This window comes from Sorex fumeus, unplaced genomic scaffold (genome assembly GCF_029834395.1).
Source record: "Sorex fumeus unplaced genomic scaffold, SorFum_2.1 ptg000086l, whole genome shotgun sequence".
Taxonomy (NCBI): Eukaryota; Metazoa; Chordata; class Mammalia; order Eulipotyphla; family Soricidae; genus Sorex; species Sorex fumeus.
This window is the reverse complement of record NW_026606143.1, coordinates 34124547-34145304: the sequence shown is the minus strand read 5'-3', so window position 1 is coordinate 34145304 and position 20758 is coordinate 34124547. Positions and strand designations below refer to the sequence as shown.

Below are 20758 nucleotides of genomic sequence, written 5' to 3'. Positions count from 1 at the left end.
GATGGGTATTCGATCATTGTATAACTAAAACCAAACCCAAGCACAAAAATTTGCAAGTCCACAACTGTACCTCATGGTGTTTCACTAATAAAAATTAAAAAGAAAAAAAAAACTCACGCTCAGGCATCTACACATCAGGTCACTGGGAAATGGATGGGCCTGGGTTCCTTGAGATTCACTGCTCCCTCTCTTTGCCACATTTTTATAAATTAAAAACTGAGGCCTTAGCCTCTAAGGAACTTGCTCTACAAATTCCTACCCCTTCCACCCGCCATGACAGGAGACCAATATATATCTTCTTAGAGCAATAGAACTAAAGATTTTCGGTCTCTATTTTGTTGTTCTTGTTGTTGCTGTTTTGTTTCTGTTTCACACCTGGCAGATCTTAGGGCTAGGTAAGTCCTGGCCCTGGGCTCAGGGATCACTCCTGGCAGGCTGGAGAGACCCTATGGGATGCCAGAGATGGACCAGGGGTAGGTCATGTGCAAGGCAAGCACGCTACCTGCTGTACTATCGCTCCGGCCCCAGACCTTAGGTCTCTAAACACAGATGAAGGCTGAGCACTCTGTTTTCTGAGCAACAGTTTTAGCTAAACCAAGCCAGTTCCAGAATGCAAATCTCATAAATGATAGAATACTGCAACCAATTAGTGCAAACAAACATTTATTGTGAAATATTCATCCTACCCTTTATTAGGTATTACATCATCAAAGCACTTTGTGGCAATGAAAATAGCTTTTTTACCCCCTCTGATTCACCCAATATTCCATTAAAGCTGCAAAAAATGTGCAATCTGCTTGAAAAATAGGTTGCTCTTATTTACTCCTTTGTGAAAAGTCAAAAATTAAAAAAGAAAACGACACTAGCTTACAGGGCCTCTACAGCCAATTTGCCTTCCAGCTTCCCAACTACTTCCCCTCCCCCCCAATAATTAACAAAGATATTTCGCCTTTTAAATGCCTTTTATAAAACCAATGCACCTTTCCCCCAGATCCTAATCATAAAAACTTCCAAATGCCATTCTTTACTTTCTCGGGAAGAAGGTGGCCAGCCGTTGCTTTTTGATGGGGAGCATGTGGATTTCCTGGGAGTTCACTTTCTTTAACTTAATGCAGCGGTTCTTGATGGGTTTCCGGAAGGGTTCGGCGCCGCCCAGGGCCTCTTCTCCTTGGCTGTTGATGTCGTAGCCCTGCAGCACGGAGTCTTCTCTTTTGAAGGAGAAGTTTTTGGTGGACACCCCCGAGAGGCCTTTGATCTTGCCGCAGAAGATGGTGGGCACGGCGTCTTCCACCGACACGATCACCTTGGCGGCCTGGGACTCCCCCGCCGCCTCCAGGCAGCCTTCCGGCTTGACCTCGCCGCCACCGCCCGCGCTGCCGCCGCCGCCGCCGCCGCCGCCACCGCCGCCGCTGGGCTGGGGCGGCTGGTTGTGCTGCTCGGGGGTGTCGCTGCAGCCCAGCTGGTTCTCGATCGGGCCCGGGGCTGCCCGGGCCGTGCCCGCCGCGAAGGGCGCGTCCATGCCGCCGGGCGGTTTCTCCCTCAGGGCGGGAACCGCCGCGTCCAGGGGCACCGGGCCGCTCTCATACGGCACCTCCAGGGGGCGCTCGACCTTCCGCTGCGCCGCCACCGACAGATCTAGGGCCGCCTCCTCCACGCCGCCCGTCGGGGGGCCCGCCTCGCCCGCCTTCGGCCAGGGCACCGACTTCATGGACAGATCCAGGGCCTCGTTCTCACTCCCCATCTTGATGACTGTGTGGCGGCTCAGCTGGAAGTACTCCCTGGGCTGGAGGATGTCGAAGGGCTTGAGTTCTTCCTTCTCCAGGGGCGTCTGGGTGCCTTTAAAGGGGTGCAGGCCGAAGGAAGGGGGTTTGCTGTAGCCGGAACTCTGAGGCACTGGGATGGGGATGGGGATGGGGACGGGCACCGGCAAAGGGACGATCACGGGGTAGGGGACCAGAAGGGTGGCTGGCGGGACCAGAGGTGACAAGGGGGAGTTAAAGGTTTGGGGCGGTGCAGGCGCATAGCCAGGAGGAGGCTGGCAGGGTGGGGGGCCAAGCGCCCCCTGCGACGGAAACAGATTCTGGAGCACGGCTTCAAACGGCAAGGGGGGGTCCTGGGGCTGGCTGGGGAGCCTCAGGTCCAGGAGCTGGGGCTGGGCGTCGGGGTCCTCCGTGCCCTGGAACAGGTTGTTGTGGATGGTGTTGGACGAGCAAGGGGCCTCCTGCGGCAGCACCAGCGGGGAGTTGAGGTGCTGGAACACGTGTTGCTCCAGCACCACGGGCAACTGCACGGGCCCCTGGGCCGTCATCACGTAGGTGGTGTTGCCGTTGGGATTGAGCTCCGGCGCGGAGCCGCCCTCCACCTGCATGTGGATGGGCATCACCACCGGGCTCTCCCCAAGACACAGGGGCTGCAGCACGGTGGCTGCCACCTTCAGAGCCATGCCACTCTGGGACTCGGCTGGGGGGTTCAGGATGGACGGCGCTGGCACGGTCACCAGGGCCTTCTTCACCAGGTCGGTGGAGTTGATGTTCCAGGCCTCCGTGGTGATGAGCTGGGCCATGCCATTCTCCAATCTGTTATTGGCCAGGGCCGGAGAGGAATCGTTCATGTCCATGGAGAGGTTCTGCGCCTGCAGATCGTCCATTGCTCAGCCTGCAACACACAACACACACACCATTGAGCTTCCTTAAGAGCCTCTTCCTACTGGCCTGACCAGCCCTTGCTGAAGTTTCCACATCCGTGTCAACTGGGGCACACACCTATTTCCCTACACACACACACATCCTAGATCTTCCCTAATACAGATCAACACACCCAAGTGTTGTGCATGGACAGGCCCCACATAACAGACGCTACTTACAGTCAATTTCATGACTAAGCAGCCAAGTTACTTAAGCAGCATATATATATATATTTAATTTTGATTAGTGAAACATCATGAGGTACAGTTGTAGACTTACAAATTTTTGTGCTTGGGTTTCAGTTATACAATGATCAAGTACCCATCCCTTCACCTGTGCCCATTTTCCAGCACCACGGGTCCCAGTATCCCTCCTACCCCCCCATCCCCATCATCCCACCCTGCCTCTGTGGCAGGGCATTCCCTCTTGTTCTCTCTCTCCTTTTGGGTGTTGTGGTTTTAAGCAGCATATTTTAAAGCCCAGTTCTCTTCTACTATAGTCTTCAACAAACTAACTTTCATTCCATATCGCTATATCGAAAAGTTAAGCTATGTGGAAATTGGACTTGTTTGAAATCAAACAAGCAGCTAAGGGTCCGAGAGATAGCTCAAAGGGCTGGGGCACATGCCTTGCATGCAGGAGGCCTGGATTTCATCCCAGGAGTCACATGGTCTGCTGAGCACTGAGCTGGAACTAGCCCCCAAGCACCACCATTTGCAGCCCCCCTCAAGCCAACAACAAAACCACCACCACCACAATAATAAAAACTGGTCACATTAGAATACTGCATGAAAACGGAACGGGGCCACCCCAATTATGCAACACATTAAAAAAAACTCACTGTGGCCATAATTATTTACCATGGGGCTTGCTAGGTATGACAACGGTGCATGCACCCCAGTATCCTTCCCACCAACGACCACCTTTTGCTCCCAGTCATAGGAAAAGCCACTCAGTGGAGTCAGGCAAATGGGATCCCTGCATGGATGCTCATGAGGTCGAGCATTGCCCACTCCATCCACAGTCAGCTCATCTGTCTGACCCCAGCCTCTCTCATGGGTTAACAAGAGGAAGGGATGTGCATGGCCTTGGGGTTGGAGCATGTTGGAAATCAGCAAAGCCCCAAGCCCAGACTGGCATTCCTGATGTCTGTGCCATCGGGTCCAAGGCACCCAGCACAGTGCTTCCTGGAGGAAGGGGAGTTACATCTGCTCTATGGTTCTCCATGGAAACGCGTCCATATTTAGCCTTGTTACCATGGAGAAGGCAGGCACCATGTCTAACTCGGGGATCTTTGCAGCCCCAGAGTCTAGTGGGGCTCAATGAGGATGCAATAATCCTCAGACTCACCAGGCAACTCCAATTCTCCCACTCACCTGCCTGAGCTGTGTGTCTACATGGGGGTCCACCCTCCTCCCTTCCCTTCCTCATTACCAATACAACCTCCCAGTAAAGGAAAGGAAGAGGAGCAGCTCAGCACCGTCCTGGGATTCGGAATAAACAAATAGGGCCCTGTGCCAGACAGGCGGCTTAAATGAATGAACAACTCTGCAATACTTCTAGGCAATTGAAATGTGTCAGATGCATGGAAGAAGATCTTTCTCTGAATCAGGAGGAGGGGTTCCTTCCAGGGAAAGCTCCAAGCAGGCCCCCCTAGACCCTCAAAATGATCCAGCCTGCTGGTCAATAATAGCCAACGGGGACAGAAGAGGGAGGTAACCTAATTCTCAGAGATCAAGAGCTTCTGTCAGCTGAAGGACCTGGCTTCCCAAAACCCCACCAAGAGAGGCATACCACCTACCTGGACCAAACCCCAAACTGCCTTCACTCCTATCCTCAGCCACTTCCTTTGCCGAGTGCTCATGAGGGGCTCGCTCCTGTGTGCGTGGAAAGGCCTGAGGTTGCTGGATTCCCAAATCGTGCTTTCACTGCAGTTTACTGGGGACACGTGTTTTTGGTTGGACAGAGACTTGCCAGCCTGAGGAGATGCCAGGGTGATGCCCGGAGACACAGCAGTATCTGCGGGGCCAAGTTTTGTCAGCCATTTTGCCCCCAACCCTGTGAAGCCCCTGGGCACCAAAGGCATCGTGCAGGTGGGTCTGTTCCGTCCCTCCCAGAGCCCAGAACCCTGGGAAGGGGCAAGAAAGGGCTGAGAGGAAACTGGAACAGGGAGGGTGAGGACCAGGGCAACAGCAGGTAGAGAAGACACCAGAGGTATTGCCTGATGACCCGGAAAGCAACTCGCAGAATGAAGTCAAGACATGTTCAGGGCCACCTCTGGAATTTTCCAGCTGTGAGGTTGCTCTCCCCTAACAGACAACATCCGTGGGTCCCCCCTGGAGGCTCTGCACCCCGCTATTGCCTCCTGCAAGCTCATCTCCAGCCGGGAAAGGGAGAAAGGCTGACTTCTTCCTGTTTTTTCTCCTGTTTTCCCCAGCCATGCAGCTCAGGCATCAGCTCTTAGCACCATCTTCCTGTCCAGAACCATCCTGTTCAAAGTATAAGGATGGGGTCGTGCCAAGACACAGTGCCCTCCCCAGAGGGAAAGAACTAGAACTCACTGGACAGAGTCAGAGTCTCTGCTGAGAGGGTGGAGAACTTTCCAAGCATAACCTCACTGAATTCTCCGAACAAGCCTATGAGAGGGTCTTTTTGTGGTGCCCATTTTCTTGTCAGGAAAAATGATCCCGCAGAAAGACTGAGTCACTGGCTTACGGGGCCAGTGAGACTGAAATTAGAATTCTGGACCATGACTAATAAATGGACAGAGCATCTGAATACATAGTTCACTGAGAAGACACACAGATGGCCGCCAGGCACACGGTAAAACGTTCATCAGCACCAATCATAAGCGAAATGCAACTGAAAACCACAAGGAAGTATTATCTGACACTCGTGGGAATGGCTAGCATCTAAAAGACAAGAAGCCGCAGCCGTGGAAGAGGATGCACAGACGAGAGCCCTGGTGCACTGTCGGGGAATGGAAACCCATGTGGAGATTCCTAGAGCCAGCATAGGGCACCGTGGTCACACTCGGAACCATCACTGCAGTTCTTTATTCCGAGAATTACACATGCAAGCCCAGGTTCACCGTGGCGCTATTGACAATAGTCAAGAGTGGGCGACAGCCCTTCCCAGTACCTGTCAAAGATGGAGTGGAGAAAGAGGGCGTGACAGAGGACTAGTAGTTAGCTCTAATGAAGATGAACTCCTGCCACTGCAACACCATGGATGGACCTGCAGGAGATGGTGTGAAGTGAAATGGATCCAAGGAAGACAAGCCCCCGGCGAGTTCACTCTTCGGTGGTAAAGAGAACAAATGAAACAGAAACAAACGCTTAGCTTTAAGAAGAAACTAGGCATGTCAGTGGGAAGAGGGAGGAAGTGGGATGGTGGAGAAGGGTCCGTTGTGTGGTGCACGGTGGAAAGTAGCCCTCAGATGGCCACTATGATGTGCCCTATAGAGATGTGGGCTTACAAGTCCATGCACATCCAGTGTTATAGACCAGTACTACCTAGGTGCACATTTAGGCTCCCAACAAGAATTCAGTGTCAATCCCAGGCTGTGTTTCCAGAGTGGAAGGGGTGGCGGCCACACCCCTCCGTGCGTTTTGGTTTGGGGGAAGACTGGCCCCCAGTGATCATACCAGTAGGTGTGTGCAGAGCCCCGAAGCATACAGTTTCCTGACAGCCACTGAACTCTGGACTCCTGTATTTTTCTCCTCTAGGACCCTCCTCATTCCATCCATCTGGGCAGGAAAACGCCAAGGGTACCCGAGCTGATGCTTTGGGGCTTGCAGCACTCCAGGCTCTGGCTTGCTTGCGGGGGTCTAGGAGGCCTCCACAGCTCTCTCTGCTGTCTTCCAGTCATCCACTCCGACCGTGGGGTTGGAGGGCCTCTCTGCCTCAGGACTGCCAGGGGTCATACTACGAATAGGGCCCACGCAACAATGGGGTACAGGACAGATCGCAGTGCAGTCACTTAGAAATCAAGACCCCAAAGGTCACTTCCACGCAGTCCAAACGGGCAGGGTGAGTGTCCCCAGCCCCTTCCCTGGACTGCCAGTGGCCCGTTGAGCTGACGCCTGCTTCCTCTCCACCGCCCTACCCCCACCCCGGCCCAAGACTTCCATCCCTGCTCCCCACCAAGCAAAGGAATCAGGAGCCTTGAGGTCTTCTGCAAAAGCTTGCCCCTTGTTCTCTCTTCTCCTCCTCCTTCCTCTCCCTGGGCTGCTCTTCGGGTGCTGCTGGCAGACACCCAAGCTTGCATTAGCAGCTGGGGGTCTGGGACCAGAGGCATGGCTGCTGGGGGAGCCAGTACCAGACACCTGGGTGGGTTTCGAGAATAAGCAACGCCTGCAATGAGGGTTCAAAGGGCACGGCTGGTGGCTGGGGAGAAGGCAGAAGCCAGGCCTCCCGCTGATTAGCCTGGATTGCCCACCTTATCCAATCACCGGATGTCACGGGACTGGTGCTCCTGCGGAGGAGGCATATAGTTCCTCAGGGGTGCCAGGGAATGTATGGCTTGAACTTTTCCAAACATTGTTTGTAAACTGTTTTGTTGTTGCTGCTTTGTTTGTTTTTTGTTTTTTTGCTTTTTGGGTCACACCCGGTGATGCACAGGGCTTACTCCTGGCTCTGCTGGGAATCAAACCCAGGTCGGCTGCATGTAACGCAAACGCCCTAGCTGCTATGCTATCTGCTATCGCCCCAGCCCCTGTAAACGGGTTTAAACATGGTCTCCCAGCCATAGAGCAGCCAGGACATGATCTGGTGGGCAGTGGGCAATGTGGATCGTGGGTTGGGGCATCAATGGACAACTTGGAGTCAGTGGCTATGCTGGGGTTGAGGGGATTCACCCACATGTGATCCATGTGCCCCCCTCCACCTTTAGTATAGACTGAAAAGTTTCAGGGCCCAGAGCAGATGGGGAGGTAGGGAGCAGGCTTGGGACGTTACAGGCTCAGAAGACTGGGGTGCATAGAAGTGTTGCCTGGAACCCAGATCTAAGTCGGCCACCACCCAGCTGGCAGCTGCCCATCAGTTAGAACTCGGGGCACCTTCTCTGAGACCTCCCCCCACCCTTCCTAAGCTCCCACTGGCCCCGATTTATCCTGCTGTGGTCCAGGATGAAGGGGCTCTCTGAGGCCCTTAGGTCAAGACCTGGTGGGTGGCAGGCACTCAGAGGGTTTCAGAATGAAGGCTTGCAAAATGGAACCCAGGGTGGCCCCTACACCCCCATTTATTAGATCATGGTGTCTCAAGGTTGGAGGGGGTGTTAAAGCCGCCGTCTGTTCCTCTTCCTGATTCCGACGCAGCCCAGACCAGCTCTGACCACGGTCATCACATTCTCACTGTGGAAAAAGCAGGGGGCCGGGCCCAAGGGAGAGAACAACAGCAGCACCCCGCTTTGCCAGTCAGGGGGGCACTCTCTGGAGACACGAGCTCCTCCTGTGGATTGCTGAAGATCCAGCCGTGGGTCACATGTGAATGCATTTGTCTTGGGTTCCCGTGTTTCTCTGAGATGCACAGAAAAAGAAATTTCAAGTGCAGATCATTTGTGCTATTTATTTTTGGCCAGGAACTCTTTGTGAAGCAGCCAATCTGGGGTCTAACTCCTGGCCAGGGATTTAGGCCCCAACAGGTGCCATTTTCAGGACCCGATGAGCACTAACTAAGGAGTAATTCCAACTGGGTCATAAATGGTTTTGCTCTCCCATGGGGGAGGTAATAAAGAATTGTACATTTCTTGCCCCAGTGATTAAGCTTTCTGAACTTTAACTATCAGCCCTATGCCTTTCTGCTGAAGCTGTGAATGTAATTACCTCACAAAATATTCCCGGGTTGGTGAAAATGCAGAGAATATGTGACATAGTTTCTGGAGCTATGGCAGGTCCCCTTTTATATCCAGAGAGCAACAAGGACCCCCAGAAGGAGTTTGGCTACCCAGATCTGCTTCAGAAATGAGGTCACTGAGGTGTGACTTAATGTATTAAAACAGTGGTGGCCGCGTGGTTCACCACTGAGTCTCACTTTGTGAAGCAGCACAGTGCTGCGGGGACTGTGTCAGAAGGGACACAGTGCCAACATCAGTTTTCATGGGCTGTAATGAAGAGGTGCACAAATCCGGAAGTAGGGGCTCCGGAGGGCATGGCTGGCATCTATCCTGCATTCTCCAAGGTAATCCTGGGAAGTGGGGTAAGGTCATCCTCAGGGGTCATAAAACTTAGCTTTATGTTCATTTTACTAACTTTTCCTGCCTGGCCCCAGTTTTCTATTATAGCACACTTATTATATACGCTGTTTTACTATATGCCAAATATGCTCTATTTTATACATAATAAAGTATAACTCGGGCTGGAGCGATAGCACAGCGGTAGGGCATTTGCCTTGCATGCGGCCGACCCGGGTTTGATCCCTCCGCTCCTCTCCGAGAGCCCGGCAAGCTACCGAGAGTACCTCGCCCACACGGCAAAGCCTGGCAAGCTCCCCGTGACGTATTTGATATGCCAAACACAGTAACAAGTCTCACAATGGAGACGTTACTGGGCACGCTCAAGCAAATCGATGAACAATGGGAGGACAGTGCTATAGAGTATAACTCTACCATTTCTATAGGTAGCATATGAATTAAGGACAGGAAGACACAATTTCATAACGCATGTTGTTGAGTGGAATTTTGAAGCATGAGAATGAAGACACTGAAACTCAGCCTGAAAGATGAAACTCTTAAGACCATTTCACACTTTCCCCCTGTCTCTGTGCAAGCAGCGTCAGCTCATTTGGGGCACAGGATCCCAAGGAGTAAGGTAAGGTAAGGTAAAGGCCCTCCCGTTGATCGTCGATTTGCTCGAGCGGGCCCAGTAACGTCTCCATTGGAGACTTTGTTGTTACTGTGTCTGGCATATCGAATACTCTCGGTAGCTTGCCGGGCTCTCCGAGAGGGGCGGAGGAATCGAACTCGGGTCGGCCATGTTGGCCGCTTGTAAGGCGAACGCCCTACCCGCTGTGCTATCGCTCCTGATCCCAAGGAGTATTGATAAGAAATAGAGGCTTTGAACTAAGGTCTTCTAGGTTCATATGTAGCTCTGCCTACCTTCACTAGTTGCGTGTGACTCTGGGCAGGTAATATTAATCCTCAGTTTCCCTTGGTGCAAAATGAAGATTAAAATACAGATGAAGGGTGTTGTAACAATGAAAAGAAAAAATCTAGGGGAGTACCATATATGACACATGGAAGAACAAATGGCAATTATCACCATTGTCACAAATGCCCCCTTTTTTTTTTTTGCTTTTTGGGTCACACCCGGCGATGCATATGGGTTACTCCCGGTTCACGCACTCAGGTATTACTCCTGGCGGTGTTTGGGACCATCTGGGATGCTGGAATCGAACTTGGATTGGCTGCATGCAAGGCAAATGCCCTACCCGCTGTGCTATCACTCCAGCCCCACCAATCCCATTTTCATTGCCTTCATAATTAATCTCATTGTCATAACTGTTATCACTATGATGACATAATGTTTTCATCATCATCATCATCATCATGGTCATCTTCTCAGTGGCGTCAGTGTCATTATTATCAAATTCACTGTTGATATGTCCTCTGAGCAGCTTAAGTAGCATTGCAACTGCTCCCAGAGGGGTTGTATATTCATTGCCCAAGTTAAATCCCTGTTTTTTTTTCCTAAAGGGTTATTTACAAAGGAGCTGCTAGGAATTGGGAAACCTAATCTGATGGTTGAAGTTTCTGGAAAAATTCACTTAACTCCCAGCATAGCGATTGAACACTTAGAATACAAATAGAAAACAACACTGGGGCACAGTTAAAAATGAGAGCAATGGGAAAGAATTCCATAAATGCAAAAATATAATTCTCATTCAGGCTAAAAGACTGAGGGAGAAGGGAGAAGCGGTCAGAATATTCTTATTCTTGAATATAGACGCATGAGATTTTGAAGCTACTACTGATTGGTTGTGGTGCATAAGTTTATTTCAGAATCTACCAAATTCCAGCTCTTGATATCGGCCCTACGAAGCTCTCCTCTCCTTGTTAGCAAGAGCTGAGAAAGGGTGGAAGAGCAGGGGAGAGGGTAAGAAAAGGACGCTCAATAAAGAAAAGGAATTTTCTGAGATAACTAAGAGTTGGAAGAAAGGAGGGGAGAAGATTTAAAAAAAAAAGAGTATTCATAAGTGTAAATGAGAAAGCAGGTGATCAGCTAGAAGTGATGGAACTAGAAATCAAGGAAGGCTATGAGAAATGGCATTAAACGTGTTATTCAACTGGCCACAAGGGGACACTGTTGACCTACCACAGCTTGGTTGCTGCACTGTGGAGGAGGGAGAGGTCGTAGAAACTTCTTATTCTACTGAGCATTCTGGGAAAATGAGTTTGTCATCAGTATTAAGGGCAAATACGGATGGCAATCCAAATCTAAAGGAAACTCACTCCCAGGCTTTAAAAACCACTAAGCACATTAACTTGTGACTGGATTGTGTTGTTACTCCTAGGAAAAAATTGTAGATTTATCTTCTTTTGGAGCTTGATCATTCTTTTTGCATAGCCCTTGGCCTTCCTTAGGGAAGGTTCCCCCTTCAAAATTAAGTTTTTTTACAACGAGGCAGATAAACTCATCCCAACTGCTGTCTATGACTGATGGGCTCGAGAATTATGTCTTTTTTATTGGTATAATAAACGTAACTCTGTCTGTGATAAAGCTATGGAGCAAATAAATGAAAGTCTAATTGAAGAATATGAGATACGAGTCATGGGGAGGGACCTTCCTGTCTTTAAATCTCTCTATAGAGATAAGAGCCTACAACTATGATCAAGTCTATTGGCTCTCTTAAAAGGCATTTGAGATTCAAATAAGGGAGTGGGACATGACCTCAACATTTAAGCACTCAGAGTTAAGAGAGGAAGTCAATAATTCATTCATTTATAGATTCAATCAACAAACACTTATTGTTCACCAAGCAGGAACCTTATGAGTATATGCCTCCTGGATCCAGAGACTTTTTTGTAGTGTCTGGGGTTAGCTTTCTTTCATGGTGCAGAGCCCATTCATTACTGAGCTAACTTCCTCCAGAAAGTTTGTTTTCTCTCCTTCCAGGTTTCCAGGAAAAAGTGAGGGCCCTCAAAGGACCACAGTCTCATGTACCACATGCAATGCAGTGCTATAGGCACAGAGGAAATGTAATAATAATATATATGTGTGTAGGGGGGTGGTTTTGGTGAGCCCATTAACTTAGTATGAGTTCTCCTCCAAACAAACTGATTCTAAAGAAAGTAGTGTATTTAGGAGAAAATTCCAGAAAATTCCAATAAAGGAGTGAAGGACAGGGAGGTAAGGCAGCCAGTTTGTCAAGGAACACGTTATCACTGTGGGCAATTGGAGCTCTTTCCACTGTGAGATACTGCGAGGTAGTGGAGAAGACTCAGAGTTGGGGTGATTATTTACCAACCTCCTGCCTATAAAAGGGTCACTTGTGGATGATGAATTAATTCCCTGGCACATCCAGTTAGCCCGAATTATGGGGATAATGTGCTCCTGAGACCAAAACCAGACCAAACCAAACCATATACAAACAAGCCAAACCATCTTCAGAAGACTTACAGATAGTTGCATTAAGCGACTTTGGGTATATAGAGGCCAGTGAGAGGGGACATAGGGCAGGATATCAGACACATCTGCTACACCAGCTATGCTTTGGACAGTTCCAGAGTTTATTATGTGAAGACCCAAATGCCAAATTCACGGTGAACACCCAATGGGTGATACTTTCTGTGACCCCTGAGAAGACATTCTGTAGGATAACACTCATCAATGGGGCTGGAGCGATAGTTACAGCAGGCAGGGCACAAAGCTTTTCTTTTATGAAGCCTACTGGGGTTCGATCCCCAACATCCCATATGGTCTTCCAAGCCCGCCAGGAGTAAGCCCTGAGCACCACTGGCTGTGGCCCCCAAGCAAGAAAACATAACAAAAAGTTTGAGCTCAAGATAACAAATCATCAAACCCAGAGGAATCAGCTCATGAGAGTGCCAGGCACATAAGGAGACCAGAGACAGATTTCTTTCCAAAGGCAAAATGGTCCAGAGATGGTCAATTTGGCGCATATACCCCTCACTAAAATATAAATGGGGCCCTCGAGAAAATTCATATTTTCTCAAGAAAAATCATATTTTTGCTGGCTGGAACACAAGCTGTTCCTAGGATGAGTCACAAAGGGAGTTTCTCTTCTGGTGATCTCAAGTTCCTACTCCAGGACAAAAAAGCAATAGATAAACAAATGCCACTTCACGTCATCAGCTACACACTACTTTAAAAAGAGAATAACAATAACCTTGACCCACAAAGTCTACAGGCAATGCAGGAAGAGGCTGACAGTGCTGTCTCTCTGCCTTCTTTCCGGAATTCTGTTTTGTCAGAAGCATCTCTGTGCCTGGAGGCGAGCTCTCTCAAGAGCAGAACAATGCTTTCTTCAGAATCAGACTTGGAGAGTCCTTTGAAGTCCCTATAAATTCACTGTTTATCTTAAAACAAGTATCATGGTTGCAATAGCATAAACAATGCAAACTTGGGGTGGCAGAAAGGGGGAAAACTGCTATGCAAAAATCTGGCTAGTTGACAATGAAGATTATAGGTATGCTTTACTATATTCTTTGGGGGAAGAAATCTGCAATGCACTATTTGCAAGCTTTCTCTCTCTCTCTCTCTCTCTCTCTCTCACACACACACACACTTGTGCAAAATAAGGCCTCCTATTGTCCCCCAACACTGAGAGCAGAACCTCAAAGAATTGCTGTGGATTCTCCTTTGTCCTCACCTGCTCCACTTTTGAGTTGCAATCAACAAGATTTTATCCCTTGAAGTGGGATGTTGAACTCAGCCTTGCCACAGAGCTAGGATGTTAGCAAGGGACATGGTAGGGTGCCGAGGAAAGGTGTGTAGGTCCTGTTCACGAGGCTGGTTTGGGGGGCCTCAGGGCTGGTGAGGTTTGAGGGAGAGGCGAAGGTGTTATGTAGGTCTTTCCAAGGGTGGCAAAGGTTGCCCCCTACGCAATAAATTTTTGTGCCCCAAGGAACTGCAAACACAATTTATGATTCTGATGTCTTCACTGGTCTTGATGATTGATCATTGATCATCAGTGGGATCATTGATCAGCAGTTGGACCTTTAAGCTGCAGGAAAGAGAGAAATCTGGGCTCTGCTAGCGACCCCCCCACCAAAAAAAAGCCTCTCTGTCTTTTCTCTCTTCTCCCTCTCCTCTCCCCTTTTCTCGTCTTGTATTTCCTCTCCCACCACCACCTTTAACCCTCTTTCCTCGTCTTCTCCCTCTGTCTCAGGCATATACAAGCACAGGCTCACAGCACCCACTCATATGATAATAATAAACTATTTACTAAGCTTTTAGTTATGATGTGCCAGGCACCCTGCGAGGCATTTTACATTCATTTTCTCTTCTCTGTTTCTTAGCACCCCCTGCAGATCAGTACCAGCTTGGTGTAAATTGGTTGGTTGGTTCCCCCCCTCCCCGCAAGGAACTGAACTGTGAATCCCCAGGGAAGGAGTATTTTGAAGTGAGGGTGAAATGGAGATTTCCAGAAGGTGAACAACAGACAGTGCCTAATCAAAGAAGGCAGATCCAGATCAGGTGTGTGTGGGGGGGAAGGGGGAGGAGACAGTGCAAAGGTTTCTGGCACCATGTAGAGGGTCAGATGGGGTGGAGAAGGGGAAGTATCTGCTCTGACATTGACCCTGAGTGCCCCCCTCCACAACTGCCACTGTATCCAGCTGGCCAGCCAATCCTGGGCCCTGAAGGATACAGGTGTTCCATTTCTTTTGAAAAGATCCATCTGTCTATCTACGTTTCAACGAACCCAGCAAGGATTCATTCTCATCCTTCCTGGGGATACACTTCATCTGTGGCTGACAGATGGCTGGTCCCATCCTCATTTCCTTGTCTACCTGGACTACATCTCCCAGCCTTCCTTGAAGTTAGAACTGTTCATATTCCTGAATTCTAGGGTACAGAATTGGGGTGGAGGGTCACAAGGTGCTCCGCTTCCAGACCTGACTCCTAGAGACCTTTCAAACAGCATGCTCCAGTCTCTTTTTACACCCCTCAGCTTGCTGTGTAGAGAATCTCCCGGAGATCTGTTGGAGAGAGTGCAAGCTCCCCATGGCGTATTTGATATGCCCAAAACAGTAACAGCAAGTCTCACAATGGAGACGTTACTGGTGCCCACTTGAGCATATCAATGAACAATGGGAGGACAGTGCTACAGTGCCACCCTAAAAGCACGGACACTCCTGGTTGTTCTAGGTTTGAGTCAAGACAATATAGCAGGGTGAAATATATGGCATACTAGGGCACCCAGGTTGGCTACATGCAAGGCCTTACCCACTGTACTCTTTGTCCTCCCCTTGAATTAATTATTCATGTGGGTTTCTGCTTGGGAGTATTCTTTGATTACTGCACAAATCCTACGGAAAGAGTCCACTTTCTTGGCATTCACAGAGCTGCCAGGGCTGGGATGAGCATGTGAAACTTTTCTTAGCCAGGCCTTTGAGCATCCCTCCACCCTGAAGACCTGTAGGCGCCCTGATCCTGGGAGTGGGCGTGGGTGTGGGAGGGAGACAGCACTAGGCTCTGGCACAACACAGGCAAACAGAGCTGGGAAGCTGCTACGCCCACAACACCCCATTCTCTCTTCGTATCCTTTGATGTTTTCCTGGTTTACAGAGCAAGCAGGCCTGGGAATTTCTGCCCTCTCCCCAGCCACACACGAATCTTTCTAAGAAATGTCTCAATGGATTTTCCTGTGGAAAAGCTCGCAGCTATGTTTCAGGGGTCTGATGCCAGCTCTTCCCTGGGGATGTTCCAAATGATGTTCAGAGACTTCCCATTCAAAAGTTATCGTCCTTACAGGTGTTTGATCATTGTATGACCAACGGAGACTTAAACTGAAAAGCTTTGTGACTGTTCTCACAGTGATTCAATAAAAAAATTAAAAAACAAAACAAAACAAAAGTTATCGCCCTTGAAGGGTCACCACTCACAGACTCTTAGCTCGTGCTCAATATTATCACCCTCATCCTGGTTTCCACTCCAAAAACAAAAAAACAATCAGCTAAACATTTGAGGTCATTGCCACACTGGAGTGAAGTGATCTGTGCAGTGGGGACACCAGGACCTGCAAGGCAACATCTCCTGTCCACAAGTGAGGTGAAGGCTTAACCCAGTGGTGGTCTAACCTCCATGTCAGCTTCCGCTCAAGTCAGGAGACCCCCTCCCAAGGCTGCTGCCAGAATTCTGCTTATGTCTCATCTCCATCCATACTTGAGGGTTAGCTAAAAGTACACAGGGAATAGTAACAATCATCTTCTGGTGAAGAAATGGGTAGTTCACTAATTAGCATGCTGAATGTAAGAAATGGGGAGAATTAGCAATTTCTACAATACATGAATGAGCTACAATATTGTAGAGATGATGCCCATCATTGTGCAGCAAGCCTGGAGTCATTTTCTTCTGTCCAGGGATGTTTCCAGTAACTTACCACCAAAGTGGTTCTGAGCCTGTCAGTTGGCTTCAGAAGATTTCCGGTTGCTTGCGCCAACTAGACGGAAACCTAATTCTGCCTCATGAATACTGTCATATCTGCATGGAGTGGAGCTTTCAGACCATGTGTGGTCACAGCAGCTGAAAGGCCAGCTGGCTCGGTCTCCCTCAAACAAGCTTAGGAACTGGTCTGTGCCTGCCACTCCTCTGTACATGTCAGATTTTCATTGCATGTGTCCATGTGCCTTCGTCTGTTTCAGAGTGGTCTCATGCTGTTCTAGCACCATGCTGAGCCTCTCACTTGCCTGTGCTCACTCTGGTCTGCTTTCTTCCCCTGTTTTGCCTTTGCCCTAGGGGTTCTGGCCTTGAGTGGCCTTGTAGCAGCAGCTTCTTGCCAGCTCTTGGGTCTGAAAAGACTTGCTTCAGGGACCGGAGTGATGGGCAACAAATCCTGTCCGTAACATGGTGACACTTTACTTCACCTTCCACAGGATCTGTTTAATATCTGAGCTGGTGCTAATGGATTAGTGAAGTCTTAACAATGTGATCTTAACAATGTGATCCCTTCAGTTTATTTTGATTATCAAAATAAACTGAAGGGATCACATTGCTCTGCTGAAAGACCAAAGCAGAAATATTTTGAGAATATGGAGCAACTGGAATGTCTGTACTGATAGTAAAGTAAAGGCCCTCCCGTTGATCATCGATTTGCTCGAGCGGGCCCAGTAATGTTTCCATTGGAGACTTTGTTGTTACTGTGTTTGGCATATTGAATACGTCACGGGGAGCTTGCCAGGCTCTGCCGTGCAGGCGAGATACTGTCTCTTGAGAGAGAGATACCAAGATACTCTCGGTAGCTTGCTGGGCTCTCCGAGAGGGGCGGAGGAATCGAACTCGGGTCGGCCATGTTGGCTACATGCAAGGTAGACGCCCTGCCGCTGTGCTATCGCTCCAGCTGCTGGCAAAAGAAGCCATAGCCCCCCGAAAGAGTGGTCTGGCAGCTAATGATGTTAAATATTGATTACCTTCCACTCCCACCCCACAGCACTGTGACTGCTAGGTACCCGCCAAAGAGAGAGAAGAACACACACTCAATGAGAAGCCAAGTACACAGATGTTCTTAGCAGTTCTAGTCATCAGGGTCATGAAGTTGGAAACAACCCAATGTCTGTTGCCAGGTGAATGGATGAATATTCGGTGCAACACCCACACCAGGGGCTTCTAAGCAATAAGCCGTGAGCTCCTCTGACACAACTGAGTCTGGAGAACACTTTGTGGCATGAAAGGAGCCAAAGCCAGCTACAAAAAAGTAACTACAGTGCAAAGTGATAACAAAATGCAAAAAGAATCCTCTAAAGGTGTGATGACACAAGTGAGGAAGTGTGAGCAGACTTTACTGACACAACAGGAGGGTCTCATACAGCCTCTGGGGAGGGGTATCATAGGTGCATTTGATTATCTCATCTGACCCACCTGGCCACTTAAGAATCATTTGATTTATTTGATCACTTGCAAACTCATTGGCAAAAAACTCAACAACAGACTCCTCTATGCTGCGACATCTATGTTGGTTTACAGTGGTGAGTGCCTTTTATGTGCCTTGCCTGGGTGTGATCCCTTGCACTACATATGTTCCCCTTAGTCCTGTCAGGAATGATCCCTTTGTACAGAGCCAACAGTAAACCCTGAGCACCACTGGTTCTGGGCTCAAACCAGCCATCCAAACTAGAAATCCCTAGTGGTTCCCGAAGGAAAGGGGAGATTGGGAGTAAAAGGCAGAGAAGTCTCTGGAGAGCTGGGATGGCACTAGGATGCTGGAGGTGTGAGTAGGGATTATTGTGTACACAGAGGTATGGGGCTAAATCCCTGAAATTCTGTACTATTGGAAGTCAATGACAGATCATTTTTTTTTTGCTTTTTGGGTCATACCCAGCGATGCATAGGGGTTACTCCTGGCTCTACACTCAGGAATCACCCCTGGTGGTTCTCAGGGGACCATATGGGATGCTGAGAATCGAACCCGGGTTGGCCGCTTGCAAGGCAAACGCCCTACCATCTGTGCTATTGCTCCAGCACAGATCAATTTTTTTTTAAAAAAAGAAAAGAAGCATAAAGTGACAGGTAGAGGGTCTCTGATACTTAGGTGGTGGTGCACTAACGATGCATACCCCAAACATTAACACTACTGTAACCCGTTACCTCTAACACAATCAAAATTCCAAATGAAAAAAATAGAGGCTTGAATGATAGTACAGTGGGCAGGGCACTTGCCTTGCACGTGGCCAAACTAGGTTCAATCCTCAGCATTCCATATGGTGTCCCAAGCACCGCCAGGAGTGATCCGTGAATTCAGGGCCAAAAGTAACCCCTGAGCACAGCAGGGTATTTCCCCCAAATCAAACAAAAAATTAAAGTTTATTTTTTAAACAAGGGGAATAGTAAACAACACCCCAGTGGTTTTCTGTGCCTGTGCTGTGACTTTGGATTCATTACAAGCCCAGTGGAGATGGAGCAGAAGTTGACGGGGTGCGAGTACCCCTTTCAGGACACCTGCCAGGGGACGTTTTCCTCAGGTCCCAACAAAGGAGGCAGCCGTGTCAGCTTCCCAAACCCTGCAGAATGAAATAAAAGAACAGAGCCCCATGAGTGCAGAACTGTCAGGCACTGAGCCAAAACCACTTTCCAGGAAAGACCAATATTTTTGTGTTTGGGAAAGGGAGGGAATATTAAGACAAGCAAGAGCCCAAAGGGTGCTGATCGTTGCACCACAACTGTTACCCAACCGAGGGGCCCTCATGAGAGCCTTCAAAATCCCAGCTACTGAGAGAGCCCAGTGGCTCTCACCCCATTTCCTGTTTATAGTGCAAGACTTCCCAGTAAGAGATGGCAACCAATCCCACCCATTCACTGAGATCAGCTCTCACAGTCCAGGGAAGTTTCCTGAACCACGGACACAGGCCTGCCACAGACCCTGCCTCTGTGGCTTGAGGCCTGCCTGCCTCTCCGAGCTGCAGTGTCTTTGCCCTGGAAATGGAGAATATAAGGCTGAGTGATGGGGAGCTAGAAACTGCCCAGCGTCTAACTACATGGGGGGTTCACTCAGTGACTGCAGAGAGCGCCAGGCAAGCTATGGTTAAAATTCAAAGTTGGCTGGCAGAACACTCAGCATAGAATCCTGTCCGGGCCCCAAATTTCCCTCGAGATTGTCACCGTCCATCTCCCAGTGGGCTAACAATTCCCTCCAGACCTTCAAGCATTCATTTAAGCATTTTTGGACCTTGTATGCATATAATTTATAGAACTATTATCTCTGGGTCAAGACACTGCTTCGTGTATGCCCCACTTTTTTGGTTTCAGTTTTGGAACTTTATTTTGGGCTGGAGAGGCAGGTAAGGTGCTTGCTTTGCAGCCAATCAGGGTTTGATTCCTGGCACCAGATATAGGTCCTCCAAGCCCTTCCAGTAATGATGCCTAAGCACACAACCAGAAGAAATCCTTGAGCACTGCTTGGACTTTCCCCCAGTCCCCAAACCCCAAATTAAACCAACCAACCAACCAACCAACCAGTTTCATTGTTAATATAAAATGTAAAAGAATAAAGACAACTCATAACATGAGTCTCTTGCTCAACTTGCCATTCCATTCTTATTCTCTTTGTTTTGTTTTGTTTTTTTGGGTCACACCCAGCGATGCACAGAGGTTACTCCTGGCTCATGCACTCAGGAATTCCTCTTGACGGTGCTCGAGGGACCCCATGGGATGCTGGGAATAGAACTTGGGTTGACTGCGTGCAAGGGAAACACCCTACCCACTATGCTATCGCTCCAATCGCTCTTATTTTCTTTTCTGATGGCACTGAGTGTCATGAAGTGCTAATCAGGTGAGAGACACAGGGACATGGAAGGGAACATTAGCAGGAAGGACTCAAAAGACAGGAGACAGGATGGAAAACACCCTGCAATTGCTTGGAGAATATGTGTGTGTGTGTGTGTGTGTGTGTGTGTGTGTGTGTGTGTGTGTGTGTAGAAAAAGGGCCAAGAGCAAGTTTCAGAATGGCAAAAATGAAAGGCAAGGGAATAGTATGTAGGCAGGAGGACCTTCTGTCATTTTCCAACAATCATCTAGTATCAACCATTTTTCAGATGAGGACACTCAGGCTCAGTTTAGGTCATCTGCCCCAGGGCTGTGAGTCTAGTTAGGAGCAAGATTCTGGTTAGAATTCAAAGTCGCCTCTGTTCAAGGCCATGTACATCTTGCTGCTCCTCTGGGCCCTCAAATGGTTTGAATCTCACAAAATGCCTCCAAGTGCCTTGCAGCTAATGAGGTGAGAAACAGTATATTGAAATGGTGCTCTCCCAAGCAGAAGTTCTTTATGGCCAAGAAAGATTATTGGAAGACTAATTAGGATTCTGACACTCTCTAATGGCCTTGGGGCCGTGTCCACATCCATGTGAGTATTTCCAAATTATTTTCTTATCGTAGGTATATTTCTTCCCAAGAGAAAAATCA

At 49.0% G+C, this 20758-nt stretch overlaps 1 protein-coding gene across 2 annotated transcripts in view; it reads right to left on the bottom strand.

The window, feature by feature from the left end:
• Positions 1-646: 646 nt before the first annotated feature.
• The window catches only part of RAI2 (retinoic acid induced 2), a 62287-nt gene continuing 42175 nt past the window's right edge, over positions 647-20758 (bottom strand). For both annotated transcript variants that reach the window (XM_056131149.1, XM_056131150.1), the window contains exon 2: positions 647-2655. In XM_056131149.1, the coding sequence (XP_055987124.1) occupies positions 1025-2647 (1623 nt within the window). In that variant the 5' untranslated portion in view covers positions 2648-2655 and the 3' untranslated portion in view covers positions 647-1024. The remainder of the gene's footprint in view (positions 2656-20758) is intronic.